The sequence below is a fragment of the Melospiza melodia genome, chromosome 14, assembly GCF_035770615.1.
Source record: "Melospiza melodia melodia isolate bMelMel2 chromosome 14, bMelMel2.pri, whole genome shotgun sequence".
Lineage (NCBI taxonomy): Eukaryota > Metazoa > Chordata > Aves > Passeriformes > Passerellidae > Melospiza > Melospiza melodia.
The window spans coordinates 17647287-17661503 of record NC_086207.1 but is presented as its reverse complement, the minus strand read 5'-3'; the positions used below and the strand labels follow the sequence as shown (position 1 = coordinate 17661503).

The 14217-nt window shown below is 63.3% G+C and overlaps 2 protein-coding genes across 3 annotated transcripts; one reads left to right on the top strand and one right to left on the bottom strand.

The window, feature by feature from the left end:
* Nucleotides 1–1450: 1450 nt before the first annotated feature.
* LOC134424575 (ADP-ribosylation factor-like protein 3) lies at nt 1451–3575 on the bottom strand. Its single transcript, XM_063168384.1, is given in 7 exon segments — nt 1451–1617; nt 1689–1874; nt 2562–2612; nt 2719–2835; nt 2923–3114; nt 3395–3469; nt 3471–3575. Coding segments are annotated over 7 exon segments (774 nt in total). The 3' UTR covers nt 1451–1569.
* A 1794-nt stretch (nt 3576–5369) lies between these two features.
* RGS14 (regulator of G protein signaling 14) lies at nt 5370–13544 on the top strand. 2 transcript variants are annotated; one of them, XM_063169016.1, is made up of 15 exons: nt 5370–5460; nt 6838–6859; nt 7943–8097; nt 8203–8295; nt 8791–8934; nt 9085–9234; nt 9402–9519; nt 9597–9721; nt 9798–10001; nt 10099–10175; nt 10688–10814; nt 11080–11161; nt 11324–11382; nt 11597–11711; nt 11980–13544. In XM_063169016.1, the coding sequence occupies exons 1-15, from the start codon at nt 5416–5418 to the stop codon at nt 12207–12209; spliced, it is 1746 nt and encodes a 581-aa protein (XP_063025086.1). In that variant the 5' UTR covers nt 5370–5415; the 3' UTR covers nt 12210–13544. The 2 variants fall into 2 exon arrangements, with proteins under 2 accessions (XP_063025086.1, XP_063025085.1); XM_063169015.1 differs by having other exon boundaries at nt 5371–5460; nt 9399–9519.
* Nucleotides 13545–14217: the final 673 nt, after the last annotated feature.

Here is a 14217-nt window from a genome sequence, read left to right as displayed (position 1 = left end):
GCAGCCAATTAGAAACCCGCACTCACTGCGATCCCACCCCCAGGCGTGAGCGGCATTACTGCCCGCCTATGGCAGGGGGGGAGGGCGGGGCTAGCGGGGCGCGAAGGTCCCGTAGTGCGGCGGGAGGCGGGAGCAGGGGGCCGAACGGCCTCGCGGCGTGCTCTACGCGTGCGCGGCGGCGCGGGGTGTGCCGGGAGGTGTAGTCCTCCCGCCTTCCCCGGGCCGCCTCACGTGCGCGGCTCGTGCCTCCCACGGAACACGTGACCCGCCCCGACGGGTCCCGGGAATGGGAACAATGGGATCGGGAACGGCCCCGGGATGGGCACGGGGAACGGGAACAATGGGATCGGGAACGGCCCCGGGATGGGCACGGGGAACGGGAACAATGGGATCGGGAACGGCCCCGGGATGGGCACGGGAAACGGGAACAATGGGATCGGGAACGGCCTCGGGATGGGCACGGGGAACGGGAACAATGGGATCGGGAACGGCCCCGGGATGGGCACGGGGAACGGGAACAATGGGATCGGGAACGGCCCCGGGATGGGCACGGGGAACGGGAACAATGGGATCGGGAACGGCCTCGGGATGGGCACGGGGAACGGGAACAATGGGATCGGGAACGGCTCCGGGATGGGCACGGGGAACGGGAACAATGGGATCGGGAACGGCCCCGGGATGGGCACGGGAAACGGGAACAATGGGATCGGGAACGGCCCCGGGATGGGCACGGGGAACGGGAACAATGGGCACGGGGAACCGGAACAATGGGCTCAGGAAGGACAGGCCGAGGCAGCATGGAGGAGGTCACAGCCGCTTTATTGAGGGTTGCAGGGCAGCCCCCGCCCCGCTCCCGCAGGTCTCCCTCCGTCCCTCCGCCACAGCAGCCGTGGAGCGGAACCTCCCGGCCCTCCGGATGGGCACCTCCGCCCGGCGACAGCAGCCCCGGCTGGGACACAACGCGTGTGGTACCAACAGGGACAGGGTGCGGGGACCCCTGGGCAACACCGGGCACATCCCTCCGGTGGTGGCTGGTCCTGTCTTTATGCTTGTCCCGAGTCCTGTGCGCACATGGGGCTCCCCTGGCCAGCGAGAAATGCTGAACTGAGGCTTTCCTGGGGCAGCACCGGTCCCATCCTGCGGGAGCACAGGGGACACAACACTCGGGTGCCTGGCGGTGCAGCCAGTGCCGTGTTGGGGTGCCCGGGGTGCCCAGGGCATTGTGTGGGTCACAGCAGCCCCTGTGGGGTGTGACAGCAGCGTGGATGCACAAGTCCTGGGCAGGTTCTCATGCTGGAGGTGTGCACGCCCTCAGCACTGGTGGGACACGTGCTTCCCTCCAACAGCACGGGGGCTGCAGGGGATCGGGGCTGTGAGGAGCCCGTGGAAGCCCAAGAGGCAGGGAGAGGGGAAGCCGATTGATTTGTGGAACACCGGGTGGGAAAATCATCCGAGCCTGGCAGTCTGAGGCTCAGGGCCCAGCCGAGGCTCGGGGGGAGCCGAGGGACATGAGGGGTTGGCCGTGGCGTAGGGACCTGCAGCTCAGTCCCGTCTGGCACTTGGCAGCTCTCACTTCTTCCTGTTCATGATCTGGCTGGAAATCCAGTTCATCCCATCCTGGAGGGAAGAAGAACGTGAGCACAGGCCCTGCGCCCAGCTCTGCAGAGCCCACAGGGCCCCATCCCTACCTGCACCCCTTCCCCAGACAGGGCCGAGCAGGCCTGGATCTGCCACTCCCGGTCCCGGTAGGTGTGCAGGCTCAGCCCCTCTGCGATTTCAGCTGCAGGTGCTGCAGTCATCAGGTCCTGCTTGTTGGCAAACACCAGCAGCGGGACCCCCGTCAGGGACTCGTCCTCCGTGAGCTCTGCCAGCTCCTGCCAAGAGAGAAGCTTCTCCCAGGGCTGCTGTCCCCCTCCATGGAGCTGGACACCTCAGCCCTTCAAATTCCTCCCCTCTGGTGCTCATGGCAGATAAGGAATCTTGACATTCCAAGGGAGAGAAGCTCCCAAAGGAGCTTCACCTCCTACAGCTCCATCAGCCCAGGAGCCCCATGCAGGGCTGCTTGAGCACTGAAATCCTCGCAGCCCCGAGAGCCCTGGGCAAAGGGCAGCTGCAGGAGGCTCCTGGCAGTGCCGAGCTGTCTGGCACACCCACACGGCCGTCTGGTGCCGGAACAGCCGGGGCTGGCACTTGGAGTCTCACCTTCCCCTCTCAGAGCTCCAATCCCAGCGTTTGTAGCTGAATTTGCTGCTCATAAACCTTTGTTTGGCCGTATCACTAACTGGGTGCTGGGTAGGGTGAGGGCTGGGGACTGAGGGGTCACTTTCACCAGGCACTGTCACCCTGTGCTTGGAGCATCCCAGCTCAGGGGGAGCTTCAGGGCCATGGAGTGGGGCATCTCTGCCTGCTGAGATCTTGAGTCTTCCCTCAGAGCTCTGAGGACAGCACAGTCCTCCTGCAGCACTGCCCCATAATTCAGAGCAGCTTTGCTTCCCCCTCATCCCCACAGAGCTGGTGCCATACAGATCTGAGCCCCAGCACCCCACAGCCACCCCTCATACCTGCCCTGTCTCCTCGAAACGCTTCTGGTCAGCGCTGTCAATGACATAAATCTGCCGTGGGGACAAAAGGGACAGTCAGGGGCTCCTTGCCTGGCTGCACAGCCCTTCTGTGGGGCCCACACAGCCTGCACAGGCCTGGGGGTGCTGCCCCACTCACCAGCAGGTCTGTGCTGCCCAGGTACTTCTTCCAGTAGGGGCGGATGGAGCGCTGCCCCCCGATATCCCAAACGTTCAGCTTCAACCCGTGGGACTGCACGCACTTTATGTTGAATCCCTGCGTGGGGACACAAACCCCAGTGTCACCCAGGGCATGGGTGTGCCCTGCGCCCTCTGCCCTGCCCGTGGCCCCAGCAGCCCCTACCTGTGTGGGGGTGATGGTGCTGACCTCCTCAGACGCCAGGCGCTTCAGCAGCGTGGTCTTGCCCGCGTTGTCCAGCCCCAGCAGGACGATGCGGAGCTCCTGCTCCGGGGATCCCTTCAGCCTCTGGATGACGGAGAGCAGCCCCTGGGGACAGGGGGTGCTGGGGGAGCCCTCTGGGGTGCTGGGTCCCTTCTTTGGGAGGGGGGAGCTGGGCACGCTGCTGGCTTTGGGTACCTTGTGTCTATGGCCTGAGCGAGCATCAAGGCCCGGCTCCCAAGGTGTTCAGGCTCGGGGTGGCCCCACAGCAGATCTGCCCAGCCCCAATTCCTCCCTCCCCGGGTGTGGGACCACTCCCAGCTCCTGGGCACGCAGTAAGGCCGTGCCCCAGGCAGAGCCCTGCTCTGGCAGCCCCTCCTGGCAGCACCGAGGGCTGGTGCTGTGCTCCCCCCGGAGCCGGGGGGATGTCACGGACCCCGCTTACCTTCTGCACATCCCCCATGGTCCGGGAGTGGCTCCGGCCCGCGGCACCGCCTGGGGAGCTGCCGGGGGCTCGTCCCCGGGGCCCGCCGGTGGGTTCGTGACTGGCACGCTCCCCGTTGTTCCCGGGGGAGGAAGAGGATTACGGGCTCCGGAATTAGCTGCTGTTCCTCCATTTACCCACAGTGTTAAATAATGCCCTCGGCAAATCCTCCAGCCAGCTGTCGCCCCGCCGTCGCCTACCCCCGGGATAAGCCAGGTCCCCCCGGGCTGGGGCACAGGCCATCCCCCTCCCCACGGAGGATGCCGTGCCCAGGCACAGGGCTGGCACAGCTCCACACGCTGGCATACCCCACATGGAGGCAACACCAAGCTGTCCCCTTGCAGGGTGGCAGAGGAAATTGCTGAGCTTGCTTGGGGCCACGTCAGCGCCTGCCACAGCTCCCCAGTGCTGCCCAAGGGAAACCACCAGGCCCTGGAGCAGGTTGAGGCTGGCTTGGCAGCAGCTGGAGCTTGGGGATGACACAGGACCAGAGGGGCTCAGACACATTCTCCAGCAGCCCACCCCCAGCCCAGGTGGGGTGAGGGGCTCATCTGTTCTCCGTTTGCATTAAGTGCATTAATTAAGCAATGTCTTTGATTCCTGCATGCTGCAGTTCCATCCTCAGATCAGGTTTCCCAGCAGAGAGGTTGTCCTTGTGGTGAGGACCGTGAGTCACGCACTCTTGGAGAGACATTTTTATTTATAACTCTGGTGGCAAAGCCAAGCCAAACAACACAGCCACACTCCAACAAAGCAGAGGGGAGCAGCACGATCACCCCTCATCCCGCTGCTGCTCCATGCATGGCAGGGGGCAGAGGGGCAGCCAGAGGTGCCACCCTTTGTTCCCCTCACCCAGAGACCCTGCCAGCCCTCTGGCTCCTTGTAGTGCTCTGCTTTTCTGCCTGCTCAGGGTGGGAAAGCTTCATTTTTTTCTGCATAGATCTGCACCCAAGTTAATGTTAGGGTTCTGCTTTTGCTAGGTTAATCACCCACCTTACATCCCCGTTATTAGCATTTCACTGAGCGGGTTGCCATGGTGCTCTGCGGTTTATCCTGCGCTCTTAGTTACTGAGATTTCCTAACAAATAACCCAAAATATCCTCCACTGGTTTGTGGTTGCTGATCAACATGGAACCCCGACCTTAGGAGATGGGCAAAACTGCTTAGGCATCACTTTGGTGACTCCAAGCTGCACGCGCACTGCTCCTCCCTGCCAGGTTCTGCTGGCACGCACAGCACAGGCAGCCCTCCCCAAACGCTGTCGCTGGGGCCAGCCCCACACCCTCTGTGACCAGGGCAAGTGGCACCAGCCTGGTGGCACCAGGGTGGGCCTGCTGATGTCCCCCTGCCCCTGCAGCCCCTTCCCCGGGGTGATGTGATGGCCGGGAGGCTGCGGGGAGGGGACAAAGGGCTGGTGACCCCAGCCGAGCTGGGAATGGAGACTGGCATGGGTTTGGGAACAGGGATGCAGATGGGGATGCGGTCACGGATGTAGATGTGGATGGAGACAGGGACAGGGATGGGGATGGAAACAAGGACGCAGATGGAGACGGGATCGCGGATGTGGATGCAGATGGGGAATGAATGGGATGGGGATGGGAAACAGGGATGCAGATGGGAATGGGGACGGGAAACGGGGATGCAGATGGGACTGGGATAACGGATGCGGATGCAGATGGAGACGGGGACGGGCACGGAGGCGCAGCGGCGGCTCCCGGCCCGGGGCTGGGGCCGGTGTCCGCCGGGGCGGTGCCGGCGGCGCGGGGCGGGCGGGCGGGCGGCCCCGCTCCCCCCGCTGCGGTCTCGGTTCCCATGGTGACACTTCCTGTGGGAGCCGAAAGCGGTAGTGTGGCGGTGCCGGGAGCGCCGGGCCGGGCCGGGCCGGGAGAGCCGCGCCGCCGGCCGGGGATGCTGCGGGGCCGCGGGCCGCGCCCGTAGCGCGCCGGGCCGGGCCGCGCCGGGCCGAGCCAGGCATGCAGGGCAAGGGCAAACTGCTGGTGGTCCACAACGGGCGCATGGTGAGTGCCCGGGGCGCCCGTGCCCATCCCCCGGGGCTGCCCCGGCCGGCGGCGCGGCGGGGACTCGGTACCGGGAGCGCGGAGCGGGCGGGCAGAGGGTGCGGAGCGGATAACGGGCACACAGAGCGATGTGTGGAGTCGGGAAACCGGCAGGTGGGAGTTGCGGGGCTCCTGGGCAGGAAGGGCAGGATGGGCATCCCAAGCAGGCGGAGCTGTGGAGGGTTTAGGGCAGGCAGCGGTGTCCGGGGTGGGTAACGCGTGTGGGGCCGGGGCGGTGAGCAGCAGGGGTGAGTGAGGCTGGGCAGCGTGGTAGGGGATGTGTGGCACCGGGTGGTGGACAGGGGGATGGGGATGGGGTCACAGGAGTCAGCAGCGCTGGTGTCCGTGTGGATGCGGCAGCAGGGATGGATGGGGAGGAGCAAGGAGCTGGCAGGAGAGAGGGCCGTGGGACCGGGGTAAGGGACATGGCAGAGGAATGTGGGGTGGGGTGGCAGCGAGAGGCAGGGCTGGGATGGTGGGTCTGGGATGGAGACAATCGGGAGCTGTGTGGGGGGCACGGCCATCTGGGCCAGGGGCATCATGGAATGTGGGCACCCCTTCCAGGGGCATCACTACAATGTGGGCACCCCTTCCAGGGGCATCACTACAATGTGGGCACCCCTTCCAAGGGCATCATGGAATGTGGGTACCCCCTTCCAGGGGCATCATGGAATGTGGGCACCCCTTCCAGGGGCATCACTGCAATGTGGGCAGCCCTTCAGTGGCCCCAAGCAGGGGATGAGGCACAGCACCCTGCGGCGAGTGCGTGGCTGGGCTTTGGCCATGGAGGCTCTGCCCATCTCCCTGTTTGGCCACTCCACCCCAGGGCTGCTGTCTAGGGTGGCACACACACCCCGTCCTGCTGTGCCCTGCACTGGCAGCACCTGGTCCCTTCTTTTGGGCATCTCCTCCGGTAGCTCCAGGCTCCAGGGAAGGAGGGAACAGGCAGTTTGCCTGCTTGGGGCTGTGGTTGTCCTTCCTTCCTTCCCTCCCCTCCTCCCCTCCTCTTCCTGTGCCGTGGAGGCTGCTTCTCTCCTCCCTTCTTGTTTGGGTGGCAGGTTACATCTGATAGCAGCTGCCCTTCCCCAATAGCTGGCCTGGCCCTGGGCCATGGAGGGCTAGGAGAAAGGCTGTGCCCCCTTTGTAGGTCTCTGCTCGCTGCCCTGGGTTGGAAGTGCTGTGTCTGCCCCTGCCACAGGGCAGGTAACACCAGAGCAGTGTTTGCTGGCAGTGCCTCTCGCTCTGGGCTCAGCTGGGCTTGCCCTGGTGCTGCTGCCACTCCACCGGGCCAGCAATGCCACGCAGCCCTTCTGACCTCTCTTCTTTCCACTCCCACAGGGCCCGGCCGTGTCAGATGGAGGTAAGGCTGCTCTCTGCCCAGGGACAGGAGCCCAGCATCACCTTCAGGGGAGGGGGAAGCCCACAGGCAGGGGGTGCCAGGGGCAGGGAGCCAGCAGGCAGCGAGGTCCTGTGTCAGCACAGGCTGTGCCATGGGAGGGTGCAGGGCTGAGCCCTCTGCCCAGCACTGGCCATGTCCCCCCATCCCTCCCACACGGCCCCTGATGCCTGTCCCTCCCTCTGGATGCTCAGCTGGCACTTTGGGGTGCAGGGGGCTGAGTGGCTTCCTGGGGCAAGGAGAACCTGGGTACCAGCCAGGCCCAGGTTCCCTAAGGGAGTCTCTGTCTGTCTGTCGGTCTGACTGTGCACTGGATATCTCAAATGGTTTATTTAGCTCTATTGGCCCCATTTATTCGTGGTTTAGCACACCAGGAGGATAAGTACAGGGGGCCTGGCAAAGGAGCAGCCTGACACACCTCCTCTGTTCCTGCCAGCTTTGCCAGGACAGCACTGCTTCCATGCCCTCATCTTCTCTTGTTAATGACCCCCTGCTTCAGCTGCACACCAGTCAAACCAGTTCCAAAGCTGGGATTGCCCCTGGGAACTTCCATCTTTGTGAGCACATGGTCACCCTGGGTTTCCCCAAAGTGGGGTTTCCTCAGGGTTGGGAGCTGGAAATGACATTTTCTGTGCCCTCCACATGCTGGGACTGTCCCTCATCTTGGCCAGAGGAGTAGAGAAAGTGGGCTCAGGCACCTCTGCCCATCTTCCAAGCTTCCCTCTACTCTGTGTGCCCTCTGTGTCCCCTTCCACTCTGCTTTCCCCATGCCTGTCTTACCCCAGGAGATGAGTCACGGGTGGAGTCACAGTGACACCCAGGGTGGGCACAACTGCCAGCCCTGGCAGGGAGGGCTGTCATGCCAGGAAGTGCCAGCTGTGTCATCCTGGTGCTCAATCCTCCAAGGATGCCATGGTGGTGCTCCTCATGTTCCCTGCCCAGCACTCACCAGGTCTGATGCAGATGGGGCAGGTGGAGGCTGCTGGTGCTGGGGGGTGACACTGGGGGACAGGGACACAGCCAGAAGTGACACTTTTTCTCTTTTAGAGTTGAATGCCTCCCGGGCCCGTGGCAGCAACCACAGTGTGAACAGCCTGCCAGGGCCACCAGCCTCGTGTGGATCCACCCAGGGCTCTGTGGTCAGCTGGGCTGAATCCTTCGAGACGCTGCTGCAGGACCGTGTGGCTGTCACCTACTTCACTGTGAGTGTCACAGCCCAGAGCTCAGCCCCTGCCCCGTCCACCCTGGGACACCGACTGTCCCACAGGCACGGTGCCACCAGGCCAGCAGCTCTCTCTGCCCTGCAGGAGTTCCTCAAGAAGGAGTTCAGTGCTGAAAATGTCTACTTTTGGCAGGCATGTGAGCGCTTCCAGCAGATCCCAGCCAGTGACACGCAGCAGGTACCAGCTCTGGGCAGCTTTGCTCACAGCTGCTGGGAGGGATGTGGGCAGAGCTGTCCAGGGGTCCTGGCAGACCCCTCTTCTGGGGGGCTGAGCAGGCTGGGGGCTCTTGCAGAAGGAATAAGGAGATGGATGTGATGTGCATCTGAAAAGCCACAGCTGAGACTGCCTGCCCCACAGAGCAGGATGTGCTTCCCCTGCCAGAGGGTGGAGAGTGTTTCTGGGGAGACAAACAAGACCAAGGGCAGAGCTAGACAGGGGATCATGGGGCAGAGCCAGGTGGCTGCAGGGGATGGTTCCTCCCTCAGGTTGTGCCTCTGTGGAGACACTGCTGTGTTGTGCCCAGAGCTCGGTCCTGAAATCCGGGTACTGAGCTGGTCCCAGGGCAGGTAGGTTCTTCAGGGCTCAGGTGTCTCTGTGGGGTGAGCAGGGGCTCCCCTGGTGTGGTGTAGAGGAGGGGGTTGCTGGTCCCAGCCTGGCCTCCTGTCCCCCCAGCTGGCCCAGGAGGCACGGCGCATCTACGATGAGTTCCTCTCCAGCCACTCGGTCAGTCCTGTGAACATTGACAAGCAGGCCTGGATTGGGGAGGACATGCTGGCCACCCCCTCCCCAGACATGTTTCGCATCCAGCAGCTCCAGGTGAGGCAGCACCCACAGGATGGGGCGGCTGTGGGACCACCCCACACGTCACACAGCATCACTGCTGTCACCGTGGGGCTGTGCCATGGGGCAGTGCCCGGAGCCTGGAGCTGTGCAGGGCTCTGAAGGACACACATCCTCCCTTTCCAGATCTTCAACCTGATGAAGTTTGACAGCTACACACGTTTTGTGAAATCCCCCCTGTACCAGGCCTGCCTGCGGGCAGAGAGCCAGGGCCAGCCCCTGCCTGACCTGCGGCCCCACTCCCGCAGCAGCAGCCCCCCTCCTGACCTCAGCAAGGTGAGTCAGGGGCAAAGGGCAATGGGGACACATCCCCAAGGTGCTGGGTCCCCTCCCTGCTGCTCAGCCCCAGGCTGGGCACAGACAAGCAGCCAGGGCACCAGGGAAAGGGAAGGGGGACCCTCAGGTGTTGCCATGCTGAGATGCTGCTCAATTCACCCCAGAAGACGAAGCTGAAGCTGGGCAAGTCGCTGCCCCTGGGCGTGGAGACGGCGGGCAGCAGTGCCAGCCGCAGCCTGCAGCGCTCCTTCAGGAAGGGAGAGCGGCGGGAGCCCTCCTGGGCAGGTGGGTGCTCTGCTCAGCAGGACAGAGGGGCCTCAGGGCTGTTCATGTCCCCACCACCGTCCCTCTGTCTGTCCTAGAGGGGGGAGAAGGCAGCAGGAGCGCCATGCTGTGGAGGGAGTCCCAGGGCTCACTCAACTCCTCCGCCAGCCTGGACCTCGGCTTCTTGTCCTCGGCCAGCACAGCCACCAGCCCCTGCACGGAGGTGAGTGGGCACCACGGCACTGCCAGGGCACCACGCTGCCTCTGGCTGGGCTCATCCTGCCACATCCCTCCCTCAGGGCCAGCAGAAGAGCCTGGGGGGCAGCGAGGCGGAGCTGCCAGGCAAGCCCATGAAGTACTGCTGTGTGTACCTGCCCGATGGCACGGCCTCGCTGGCCTCTGTCCGGCCCGGCCACTCCATCCGGGACATGCTGGCCGGGCTGTGCGAGAAACGCGGCTTCAGCCTGCCCGACATCAAGGTGTTCCTGGTGGGCAATGAGCAGGTAGGGCCGGCAGGGGGGAGCAGGGTTTGTGCCAGCCAAGCCATCCCTGTGCCGGGACCACTGTGCTGGCTCTCTCCTGATGGTTTGTGTCCTGCAGAAAGCGTTGGTGCTGGACCAGGAGTGCTCCGTGCTGGCAGACCAGGAGGTGAAGCTGGAGAACAGGATAAGCTTTGAGTGAGTGGGAGCTGTGACCGTGCTCACAGGGGTCTTAGGATGAGGGAAGAGATGAGGATCTGACTCCATGTTTCAGAAGGCTTGATTTATTATTTTATGATATATATTACATTAAAACTATACTAAAAGAATAGAAGAAAGGATTTCATCAGAAGGCCAGCTATGAATAGAAAAAAGAATGATTACAAATGCTTGTGGCTTGGACTCTTTGTTCGAGCCAGCTGACTGTGATTAGCTGTTAATTAAAAACAACTAACATGGGCTAATCAAAGATCTACTTGTTGCATTTCACAGCAGCAGATAAGCATTGTTTAAATTTTGTTCTTGAAGCCTCTCAGCTTCTCAGGAGGAAAAATCCTAAAGAAAGGACTTTTCATAAAAGATGTCTGTGACAGGGAGCTTTGGGGCTGATGCTGTTGGCCACGCACAGTGCCTCAAACCCAGTCCCCCAGGCAGTCCCGCGTGCCCTGGCTCTGCTCCTGCCTGCAGCCACCTCTTGTCCCCCTCTGCAGCCTGGAAATCTCCTCCCTCAACAAGACCATCCGCATCACAGCCAAGTCAACCAAGCGCATCCGGGAGGCGCTGCAGCCCGTGCTGGGCAAGTACGGTGTGAGCGTGGAGCAGGCGCTGCTGCGCAGGGTGAGGAGCCTGGGGGCACGGCCAGCCCCCTGCTTTGGGGGAACCCTGCGTTTGGGGTCAGGCCAGGGGCTGCTGGCTCTCAGCAGGCAGTGGGGAGCGGCGCTGTGTGCCTGTGAGCTCCTACAATCCCTGTTTTGGGATGGGCTGTGACATCCTGCTCTGTGCTGGGAGGGACCAGGGGGTGTTTCCTGACCAGACGGGTCCTCAGCCTGGCCGCCTTTCCGTGCCACAGTGAGTGTGACACTGGCTGCTGTTCCTGTTGCAGCAAGGTGAGCCAGCCACCCTGGACTTGGAGAAGCTGGTCAGCACAGTGTCTGCTCAGAAACTTGTCTTGGAAACACCAGCAGGTAAAGTGTCCTCCAAACTATGTCCCCTTAAGCCACATCACCCTGAAGGGCACCCAGAGGGTGAGGCTGTTTTCTGCTGGCCATGGGACAGGGTCCCTCCTGTCCCTGCCTGGCCAGCACCAGGATGCTGGAATGGGGCCCTGAGCGTCCCTTCCCTTGCAGACGTGCGAGTGATGGGGAGCGCTGAGGCTGCGGCTGCCTCCTCTCTGCTCCGGAGTGAGGTGAGCATCAAATCCCACCAGCCCTGGTCAGAGATGCCCTCTCAACTGCTGTCATGCTCCACAGGGAAGCTGGGCCCTGCTGTGGCCCCAGCACCTGCCACAGGGCTGGGCAGTGGTGCCAGGGCAGGAGCCAGGCTGTGGGAGGGCGATGGGGACACAGCCCAGGCTGTGGTGCCTCCTTGCCTGTGGCTGAGGCCTGGGCTGCTCATTGCAGGAGGGGAGCCCAACAGGAGCAGAGCCTGACACACGATGGGAGATGCCCTCCTCCTTCTCCAGGCCACAATCTTCAGCTGCCATGAACCTCAACCGCCGCACGTACGACCTGGAAGGTGAGAGCTGGCATGCCTGAATGCTAAGGGGCTGGGGCAAAGCACGGGCTGAGGGGTGCAGAGCCACTCCTGGTGTGCTGGGGATGGCTGCAGGGTCCCACTGAGATGGGAATGGGCTGTGGGGACTTGGGGTCTGGTGTGGAGCGGGGAGAAGGTGCCAGTGCTGTGCCTGGGACACGTTCAGGGTCATATCAGGTGGAGAGGGCAGCTGAGGTGCTGGGACAAAGCCCCAGTGCCTGGCTCAGGTGCATGATCTGCATTTCCCCAGGGCTGGTGGAGCTGCTGAACCGTGCCCAGAGCTGCCGGGCCAACGACCAGCGTGGGCTGCTCTCTAAGGAGGACCTGGTCCTGCCCGACTTCCTCCAGCTCCCCGTGCAGGACAGCAGCGCCTGCGAGGGGTCACAGCAGCCCAGTGCCCCTCAGGCTGGCTCTGAGGGAAGCAGCTGCCCTCAGGAAGAGCCTGCTCTGGCTCAGCCTTCGTTGGACCACAAGCTCTGATGAGTGCTGCTGCACGTCCACACCCGGCGTGTGGCACCCCCAGGCCATGCCAGGGTTCGAGAGGGGCCCGACAGCCCCTGCCCTGCACTGCTGACACTGCCCAGACTGCAGATCCATCCACGTCCCGTCCCACGCTGTCACGTCGTGTCCTGTGAGTGGCTGAGCAGCTGCCATGCCCCGCTGTGGGGCCACATCCCGGTGCACACCAAGGGACTCTTGTACATAGTCTGAACCCTCGTTGCAAAGCACTTTGCAACGTCCCTGGCACTGCCCTGCCCAGTGCCCCTGCCCTGCCCAGCACATCCTGCCTGTGTCACACAGCCCCGCTCGCTCTCTGGGTGGGGAAAGCTCCCTTCCAGCTGCAGGGTGTGCAGGATGGACAGGCTGGGTGGGGAGGAAAGGCAGGCTCCAGTCCTGAGCTGCAGTGCTGTGGGCAGGCAGGGTCAGCAGAACTTGTGCCCCGAGCTCAGAGCCAGATGCAGCCCTGGCCCCGTGGGAACGGGGCTGCCCCGTTGTTGATTTGCAAGTCCACCCTTGCTGGGGAGGGTGAGCGTGGCCCTGCCAGGCTGTGCCCTGGGCAGGCTGTTACGTCTGCATTGCGTGAGCGTGGCCTGATCCTGCCACAGCAGCACTGCTTGGAGCAGGGTACGTGGTTCCTGCCCCGGGCAGCCAGAGGCAGAGCCAGCAGATGGTGCCAAAAAAGCCTTCCTCCTCCTCCTCCTCCTCCTCCTCCTCCTCCTCCTCCTCCTCCCTGCCGGAGATCCTGTGTGGGCGGCTGCTGAGGGACAGGCAGGAGCAAATCCCCATCTCCCCTGCCCCATCCCCACTGGGGTGTGGGTGCTCAGCCTGCAGGACAGCTCTGCTTGGTGCCAGCAGAATGCAGCAGCCCTGGGTGTGAGCACCTCAGCCTGGTGTGCCGGTCCCCAGTGTGTGCCCAGCCTGTCATTCCTGCCAGGAGCCTGGAGCCTCCATCTGCCAGTCCTGGCTGGGCACTGCTGGTCCCCATGCCCAGCAGCCCGGTGTCCGCAGAGGTCCCAGACAGAATCTGCAATGGAGATGTTCCCCCAACAACAGCCAGGAGATCCCTCCATCCTTGCCAGAGCCCCTCCTGGCTGTGCCTTGGGTAACCACTGCACCACCACTGCCTGGCCAGAGGCAGAGGGGTGACCCAGGGCCCCCAGGCTTGCCCAGAGATGGGGGCATGGCCACCCAGCCCTATGCTGCCACAGCCAGCCGCAGCCCTGTGGCCTTAGTCAGAGCCCTCCTGTGTCTCTGTGATGCTGCTCAGTTCTGTCTGTGCTGTGGAACCAGGGGAAATAAAGAGCATTGCCTGGAGGTTCCTTTCTGTCCTTCCTCTGCCATCAGGGCTGGATTGTGCTTTTCCCAGCAGCAATGTCCCCTCAACCCTCCTCTCCCCACAGAGCCTTCCCAGGGCCATGGCAGAGCTGGGCCAGCCCTGGGCTCCAGTGCCACCCTGACTGGCAGCGAGGGGCAGTGCCAGGAGCTTGTTTACCCAGCGCTGCTGGTGGAGCAGGGGAAGCTGCAGGGCCGGCATGGCCAAGGACTTCAGCCCCAACCCTGTCAATGAGTGACAGCCAGAGCTGCCAGGGCCTCACTGGGTTAATGATTGTGGGGGCAGCTGGCCAAGAGCCCCCGGGCACGGGGCAAGCGCGGACACCAGGGACACCAGCCCATGGCACACCAGCTACACCCCTGGGCAGAAGGGTCCCCAGGCCCTGCGGAGGCAGGACACGTCCCCTGCTGTGCCACCTCCCGGGCATCCTGCTCCATCAGCCTGTGACGCAGTGCAGGTGGCTCAGTGATGCTCCAGCAGTGGCACAGGTGTCCCCAGGCTGTCCCTGAGTGCCCTGCAGTACCCAAGGGATCTTTCCTTTCATTTGCACCTGGCTCATCATGGTAATGAGTTCTGGCAGTGCTTCATCCTGGGGAAATGGGGATGTGGCAACTGAACACCCCTTTGTGCCCACTCCCACGGGCACAGGGCTGG

What these genes read in the sequence shown, in the direction of transcription:
- RGS14 (XM_063169015.1), top strand. Translation starts at nt 5,416, where the DNA reads ATGCAGGGCAAGGGCAAACTGCTGGTGGTCCACAACGGGCGCATG. An exon ending in GCGGGAGCCCTCCTGGGCAG is followed by an intron (nt 9,520 to 9,596) that starts GTGGGTGCTCTG and finishes TGTCTGTCCTAG; the next exon opens with AGGGGGGAGAAGGCAGCAGG. An exon ending in AGCAGGCGCTGCTGCGCAGG is followed by an intron (nt 10,815 to 11,079) that starts GTGAGGAGCCTG and finishes TTCCTGTTGCAG; the next exon opens with CAAGGTGAGCCAGCCACCCT.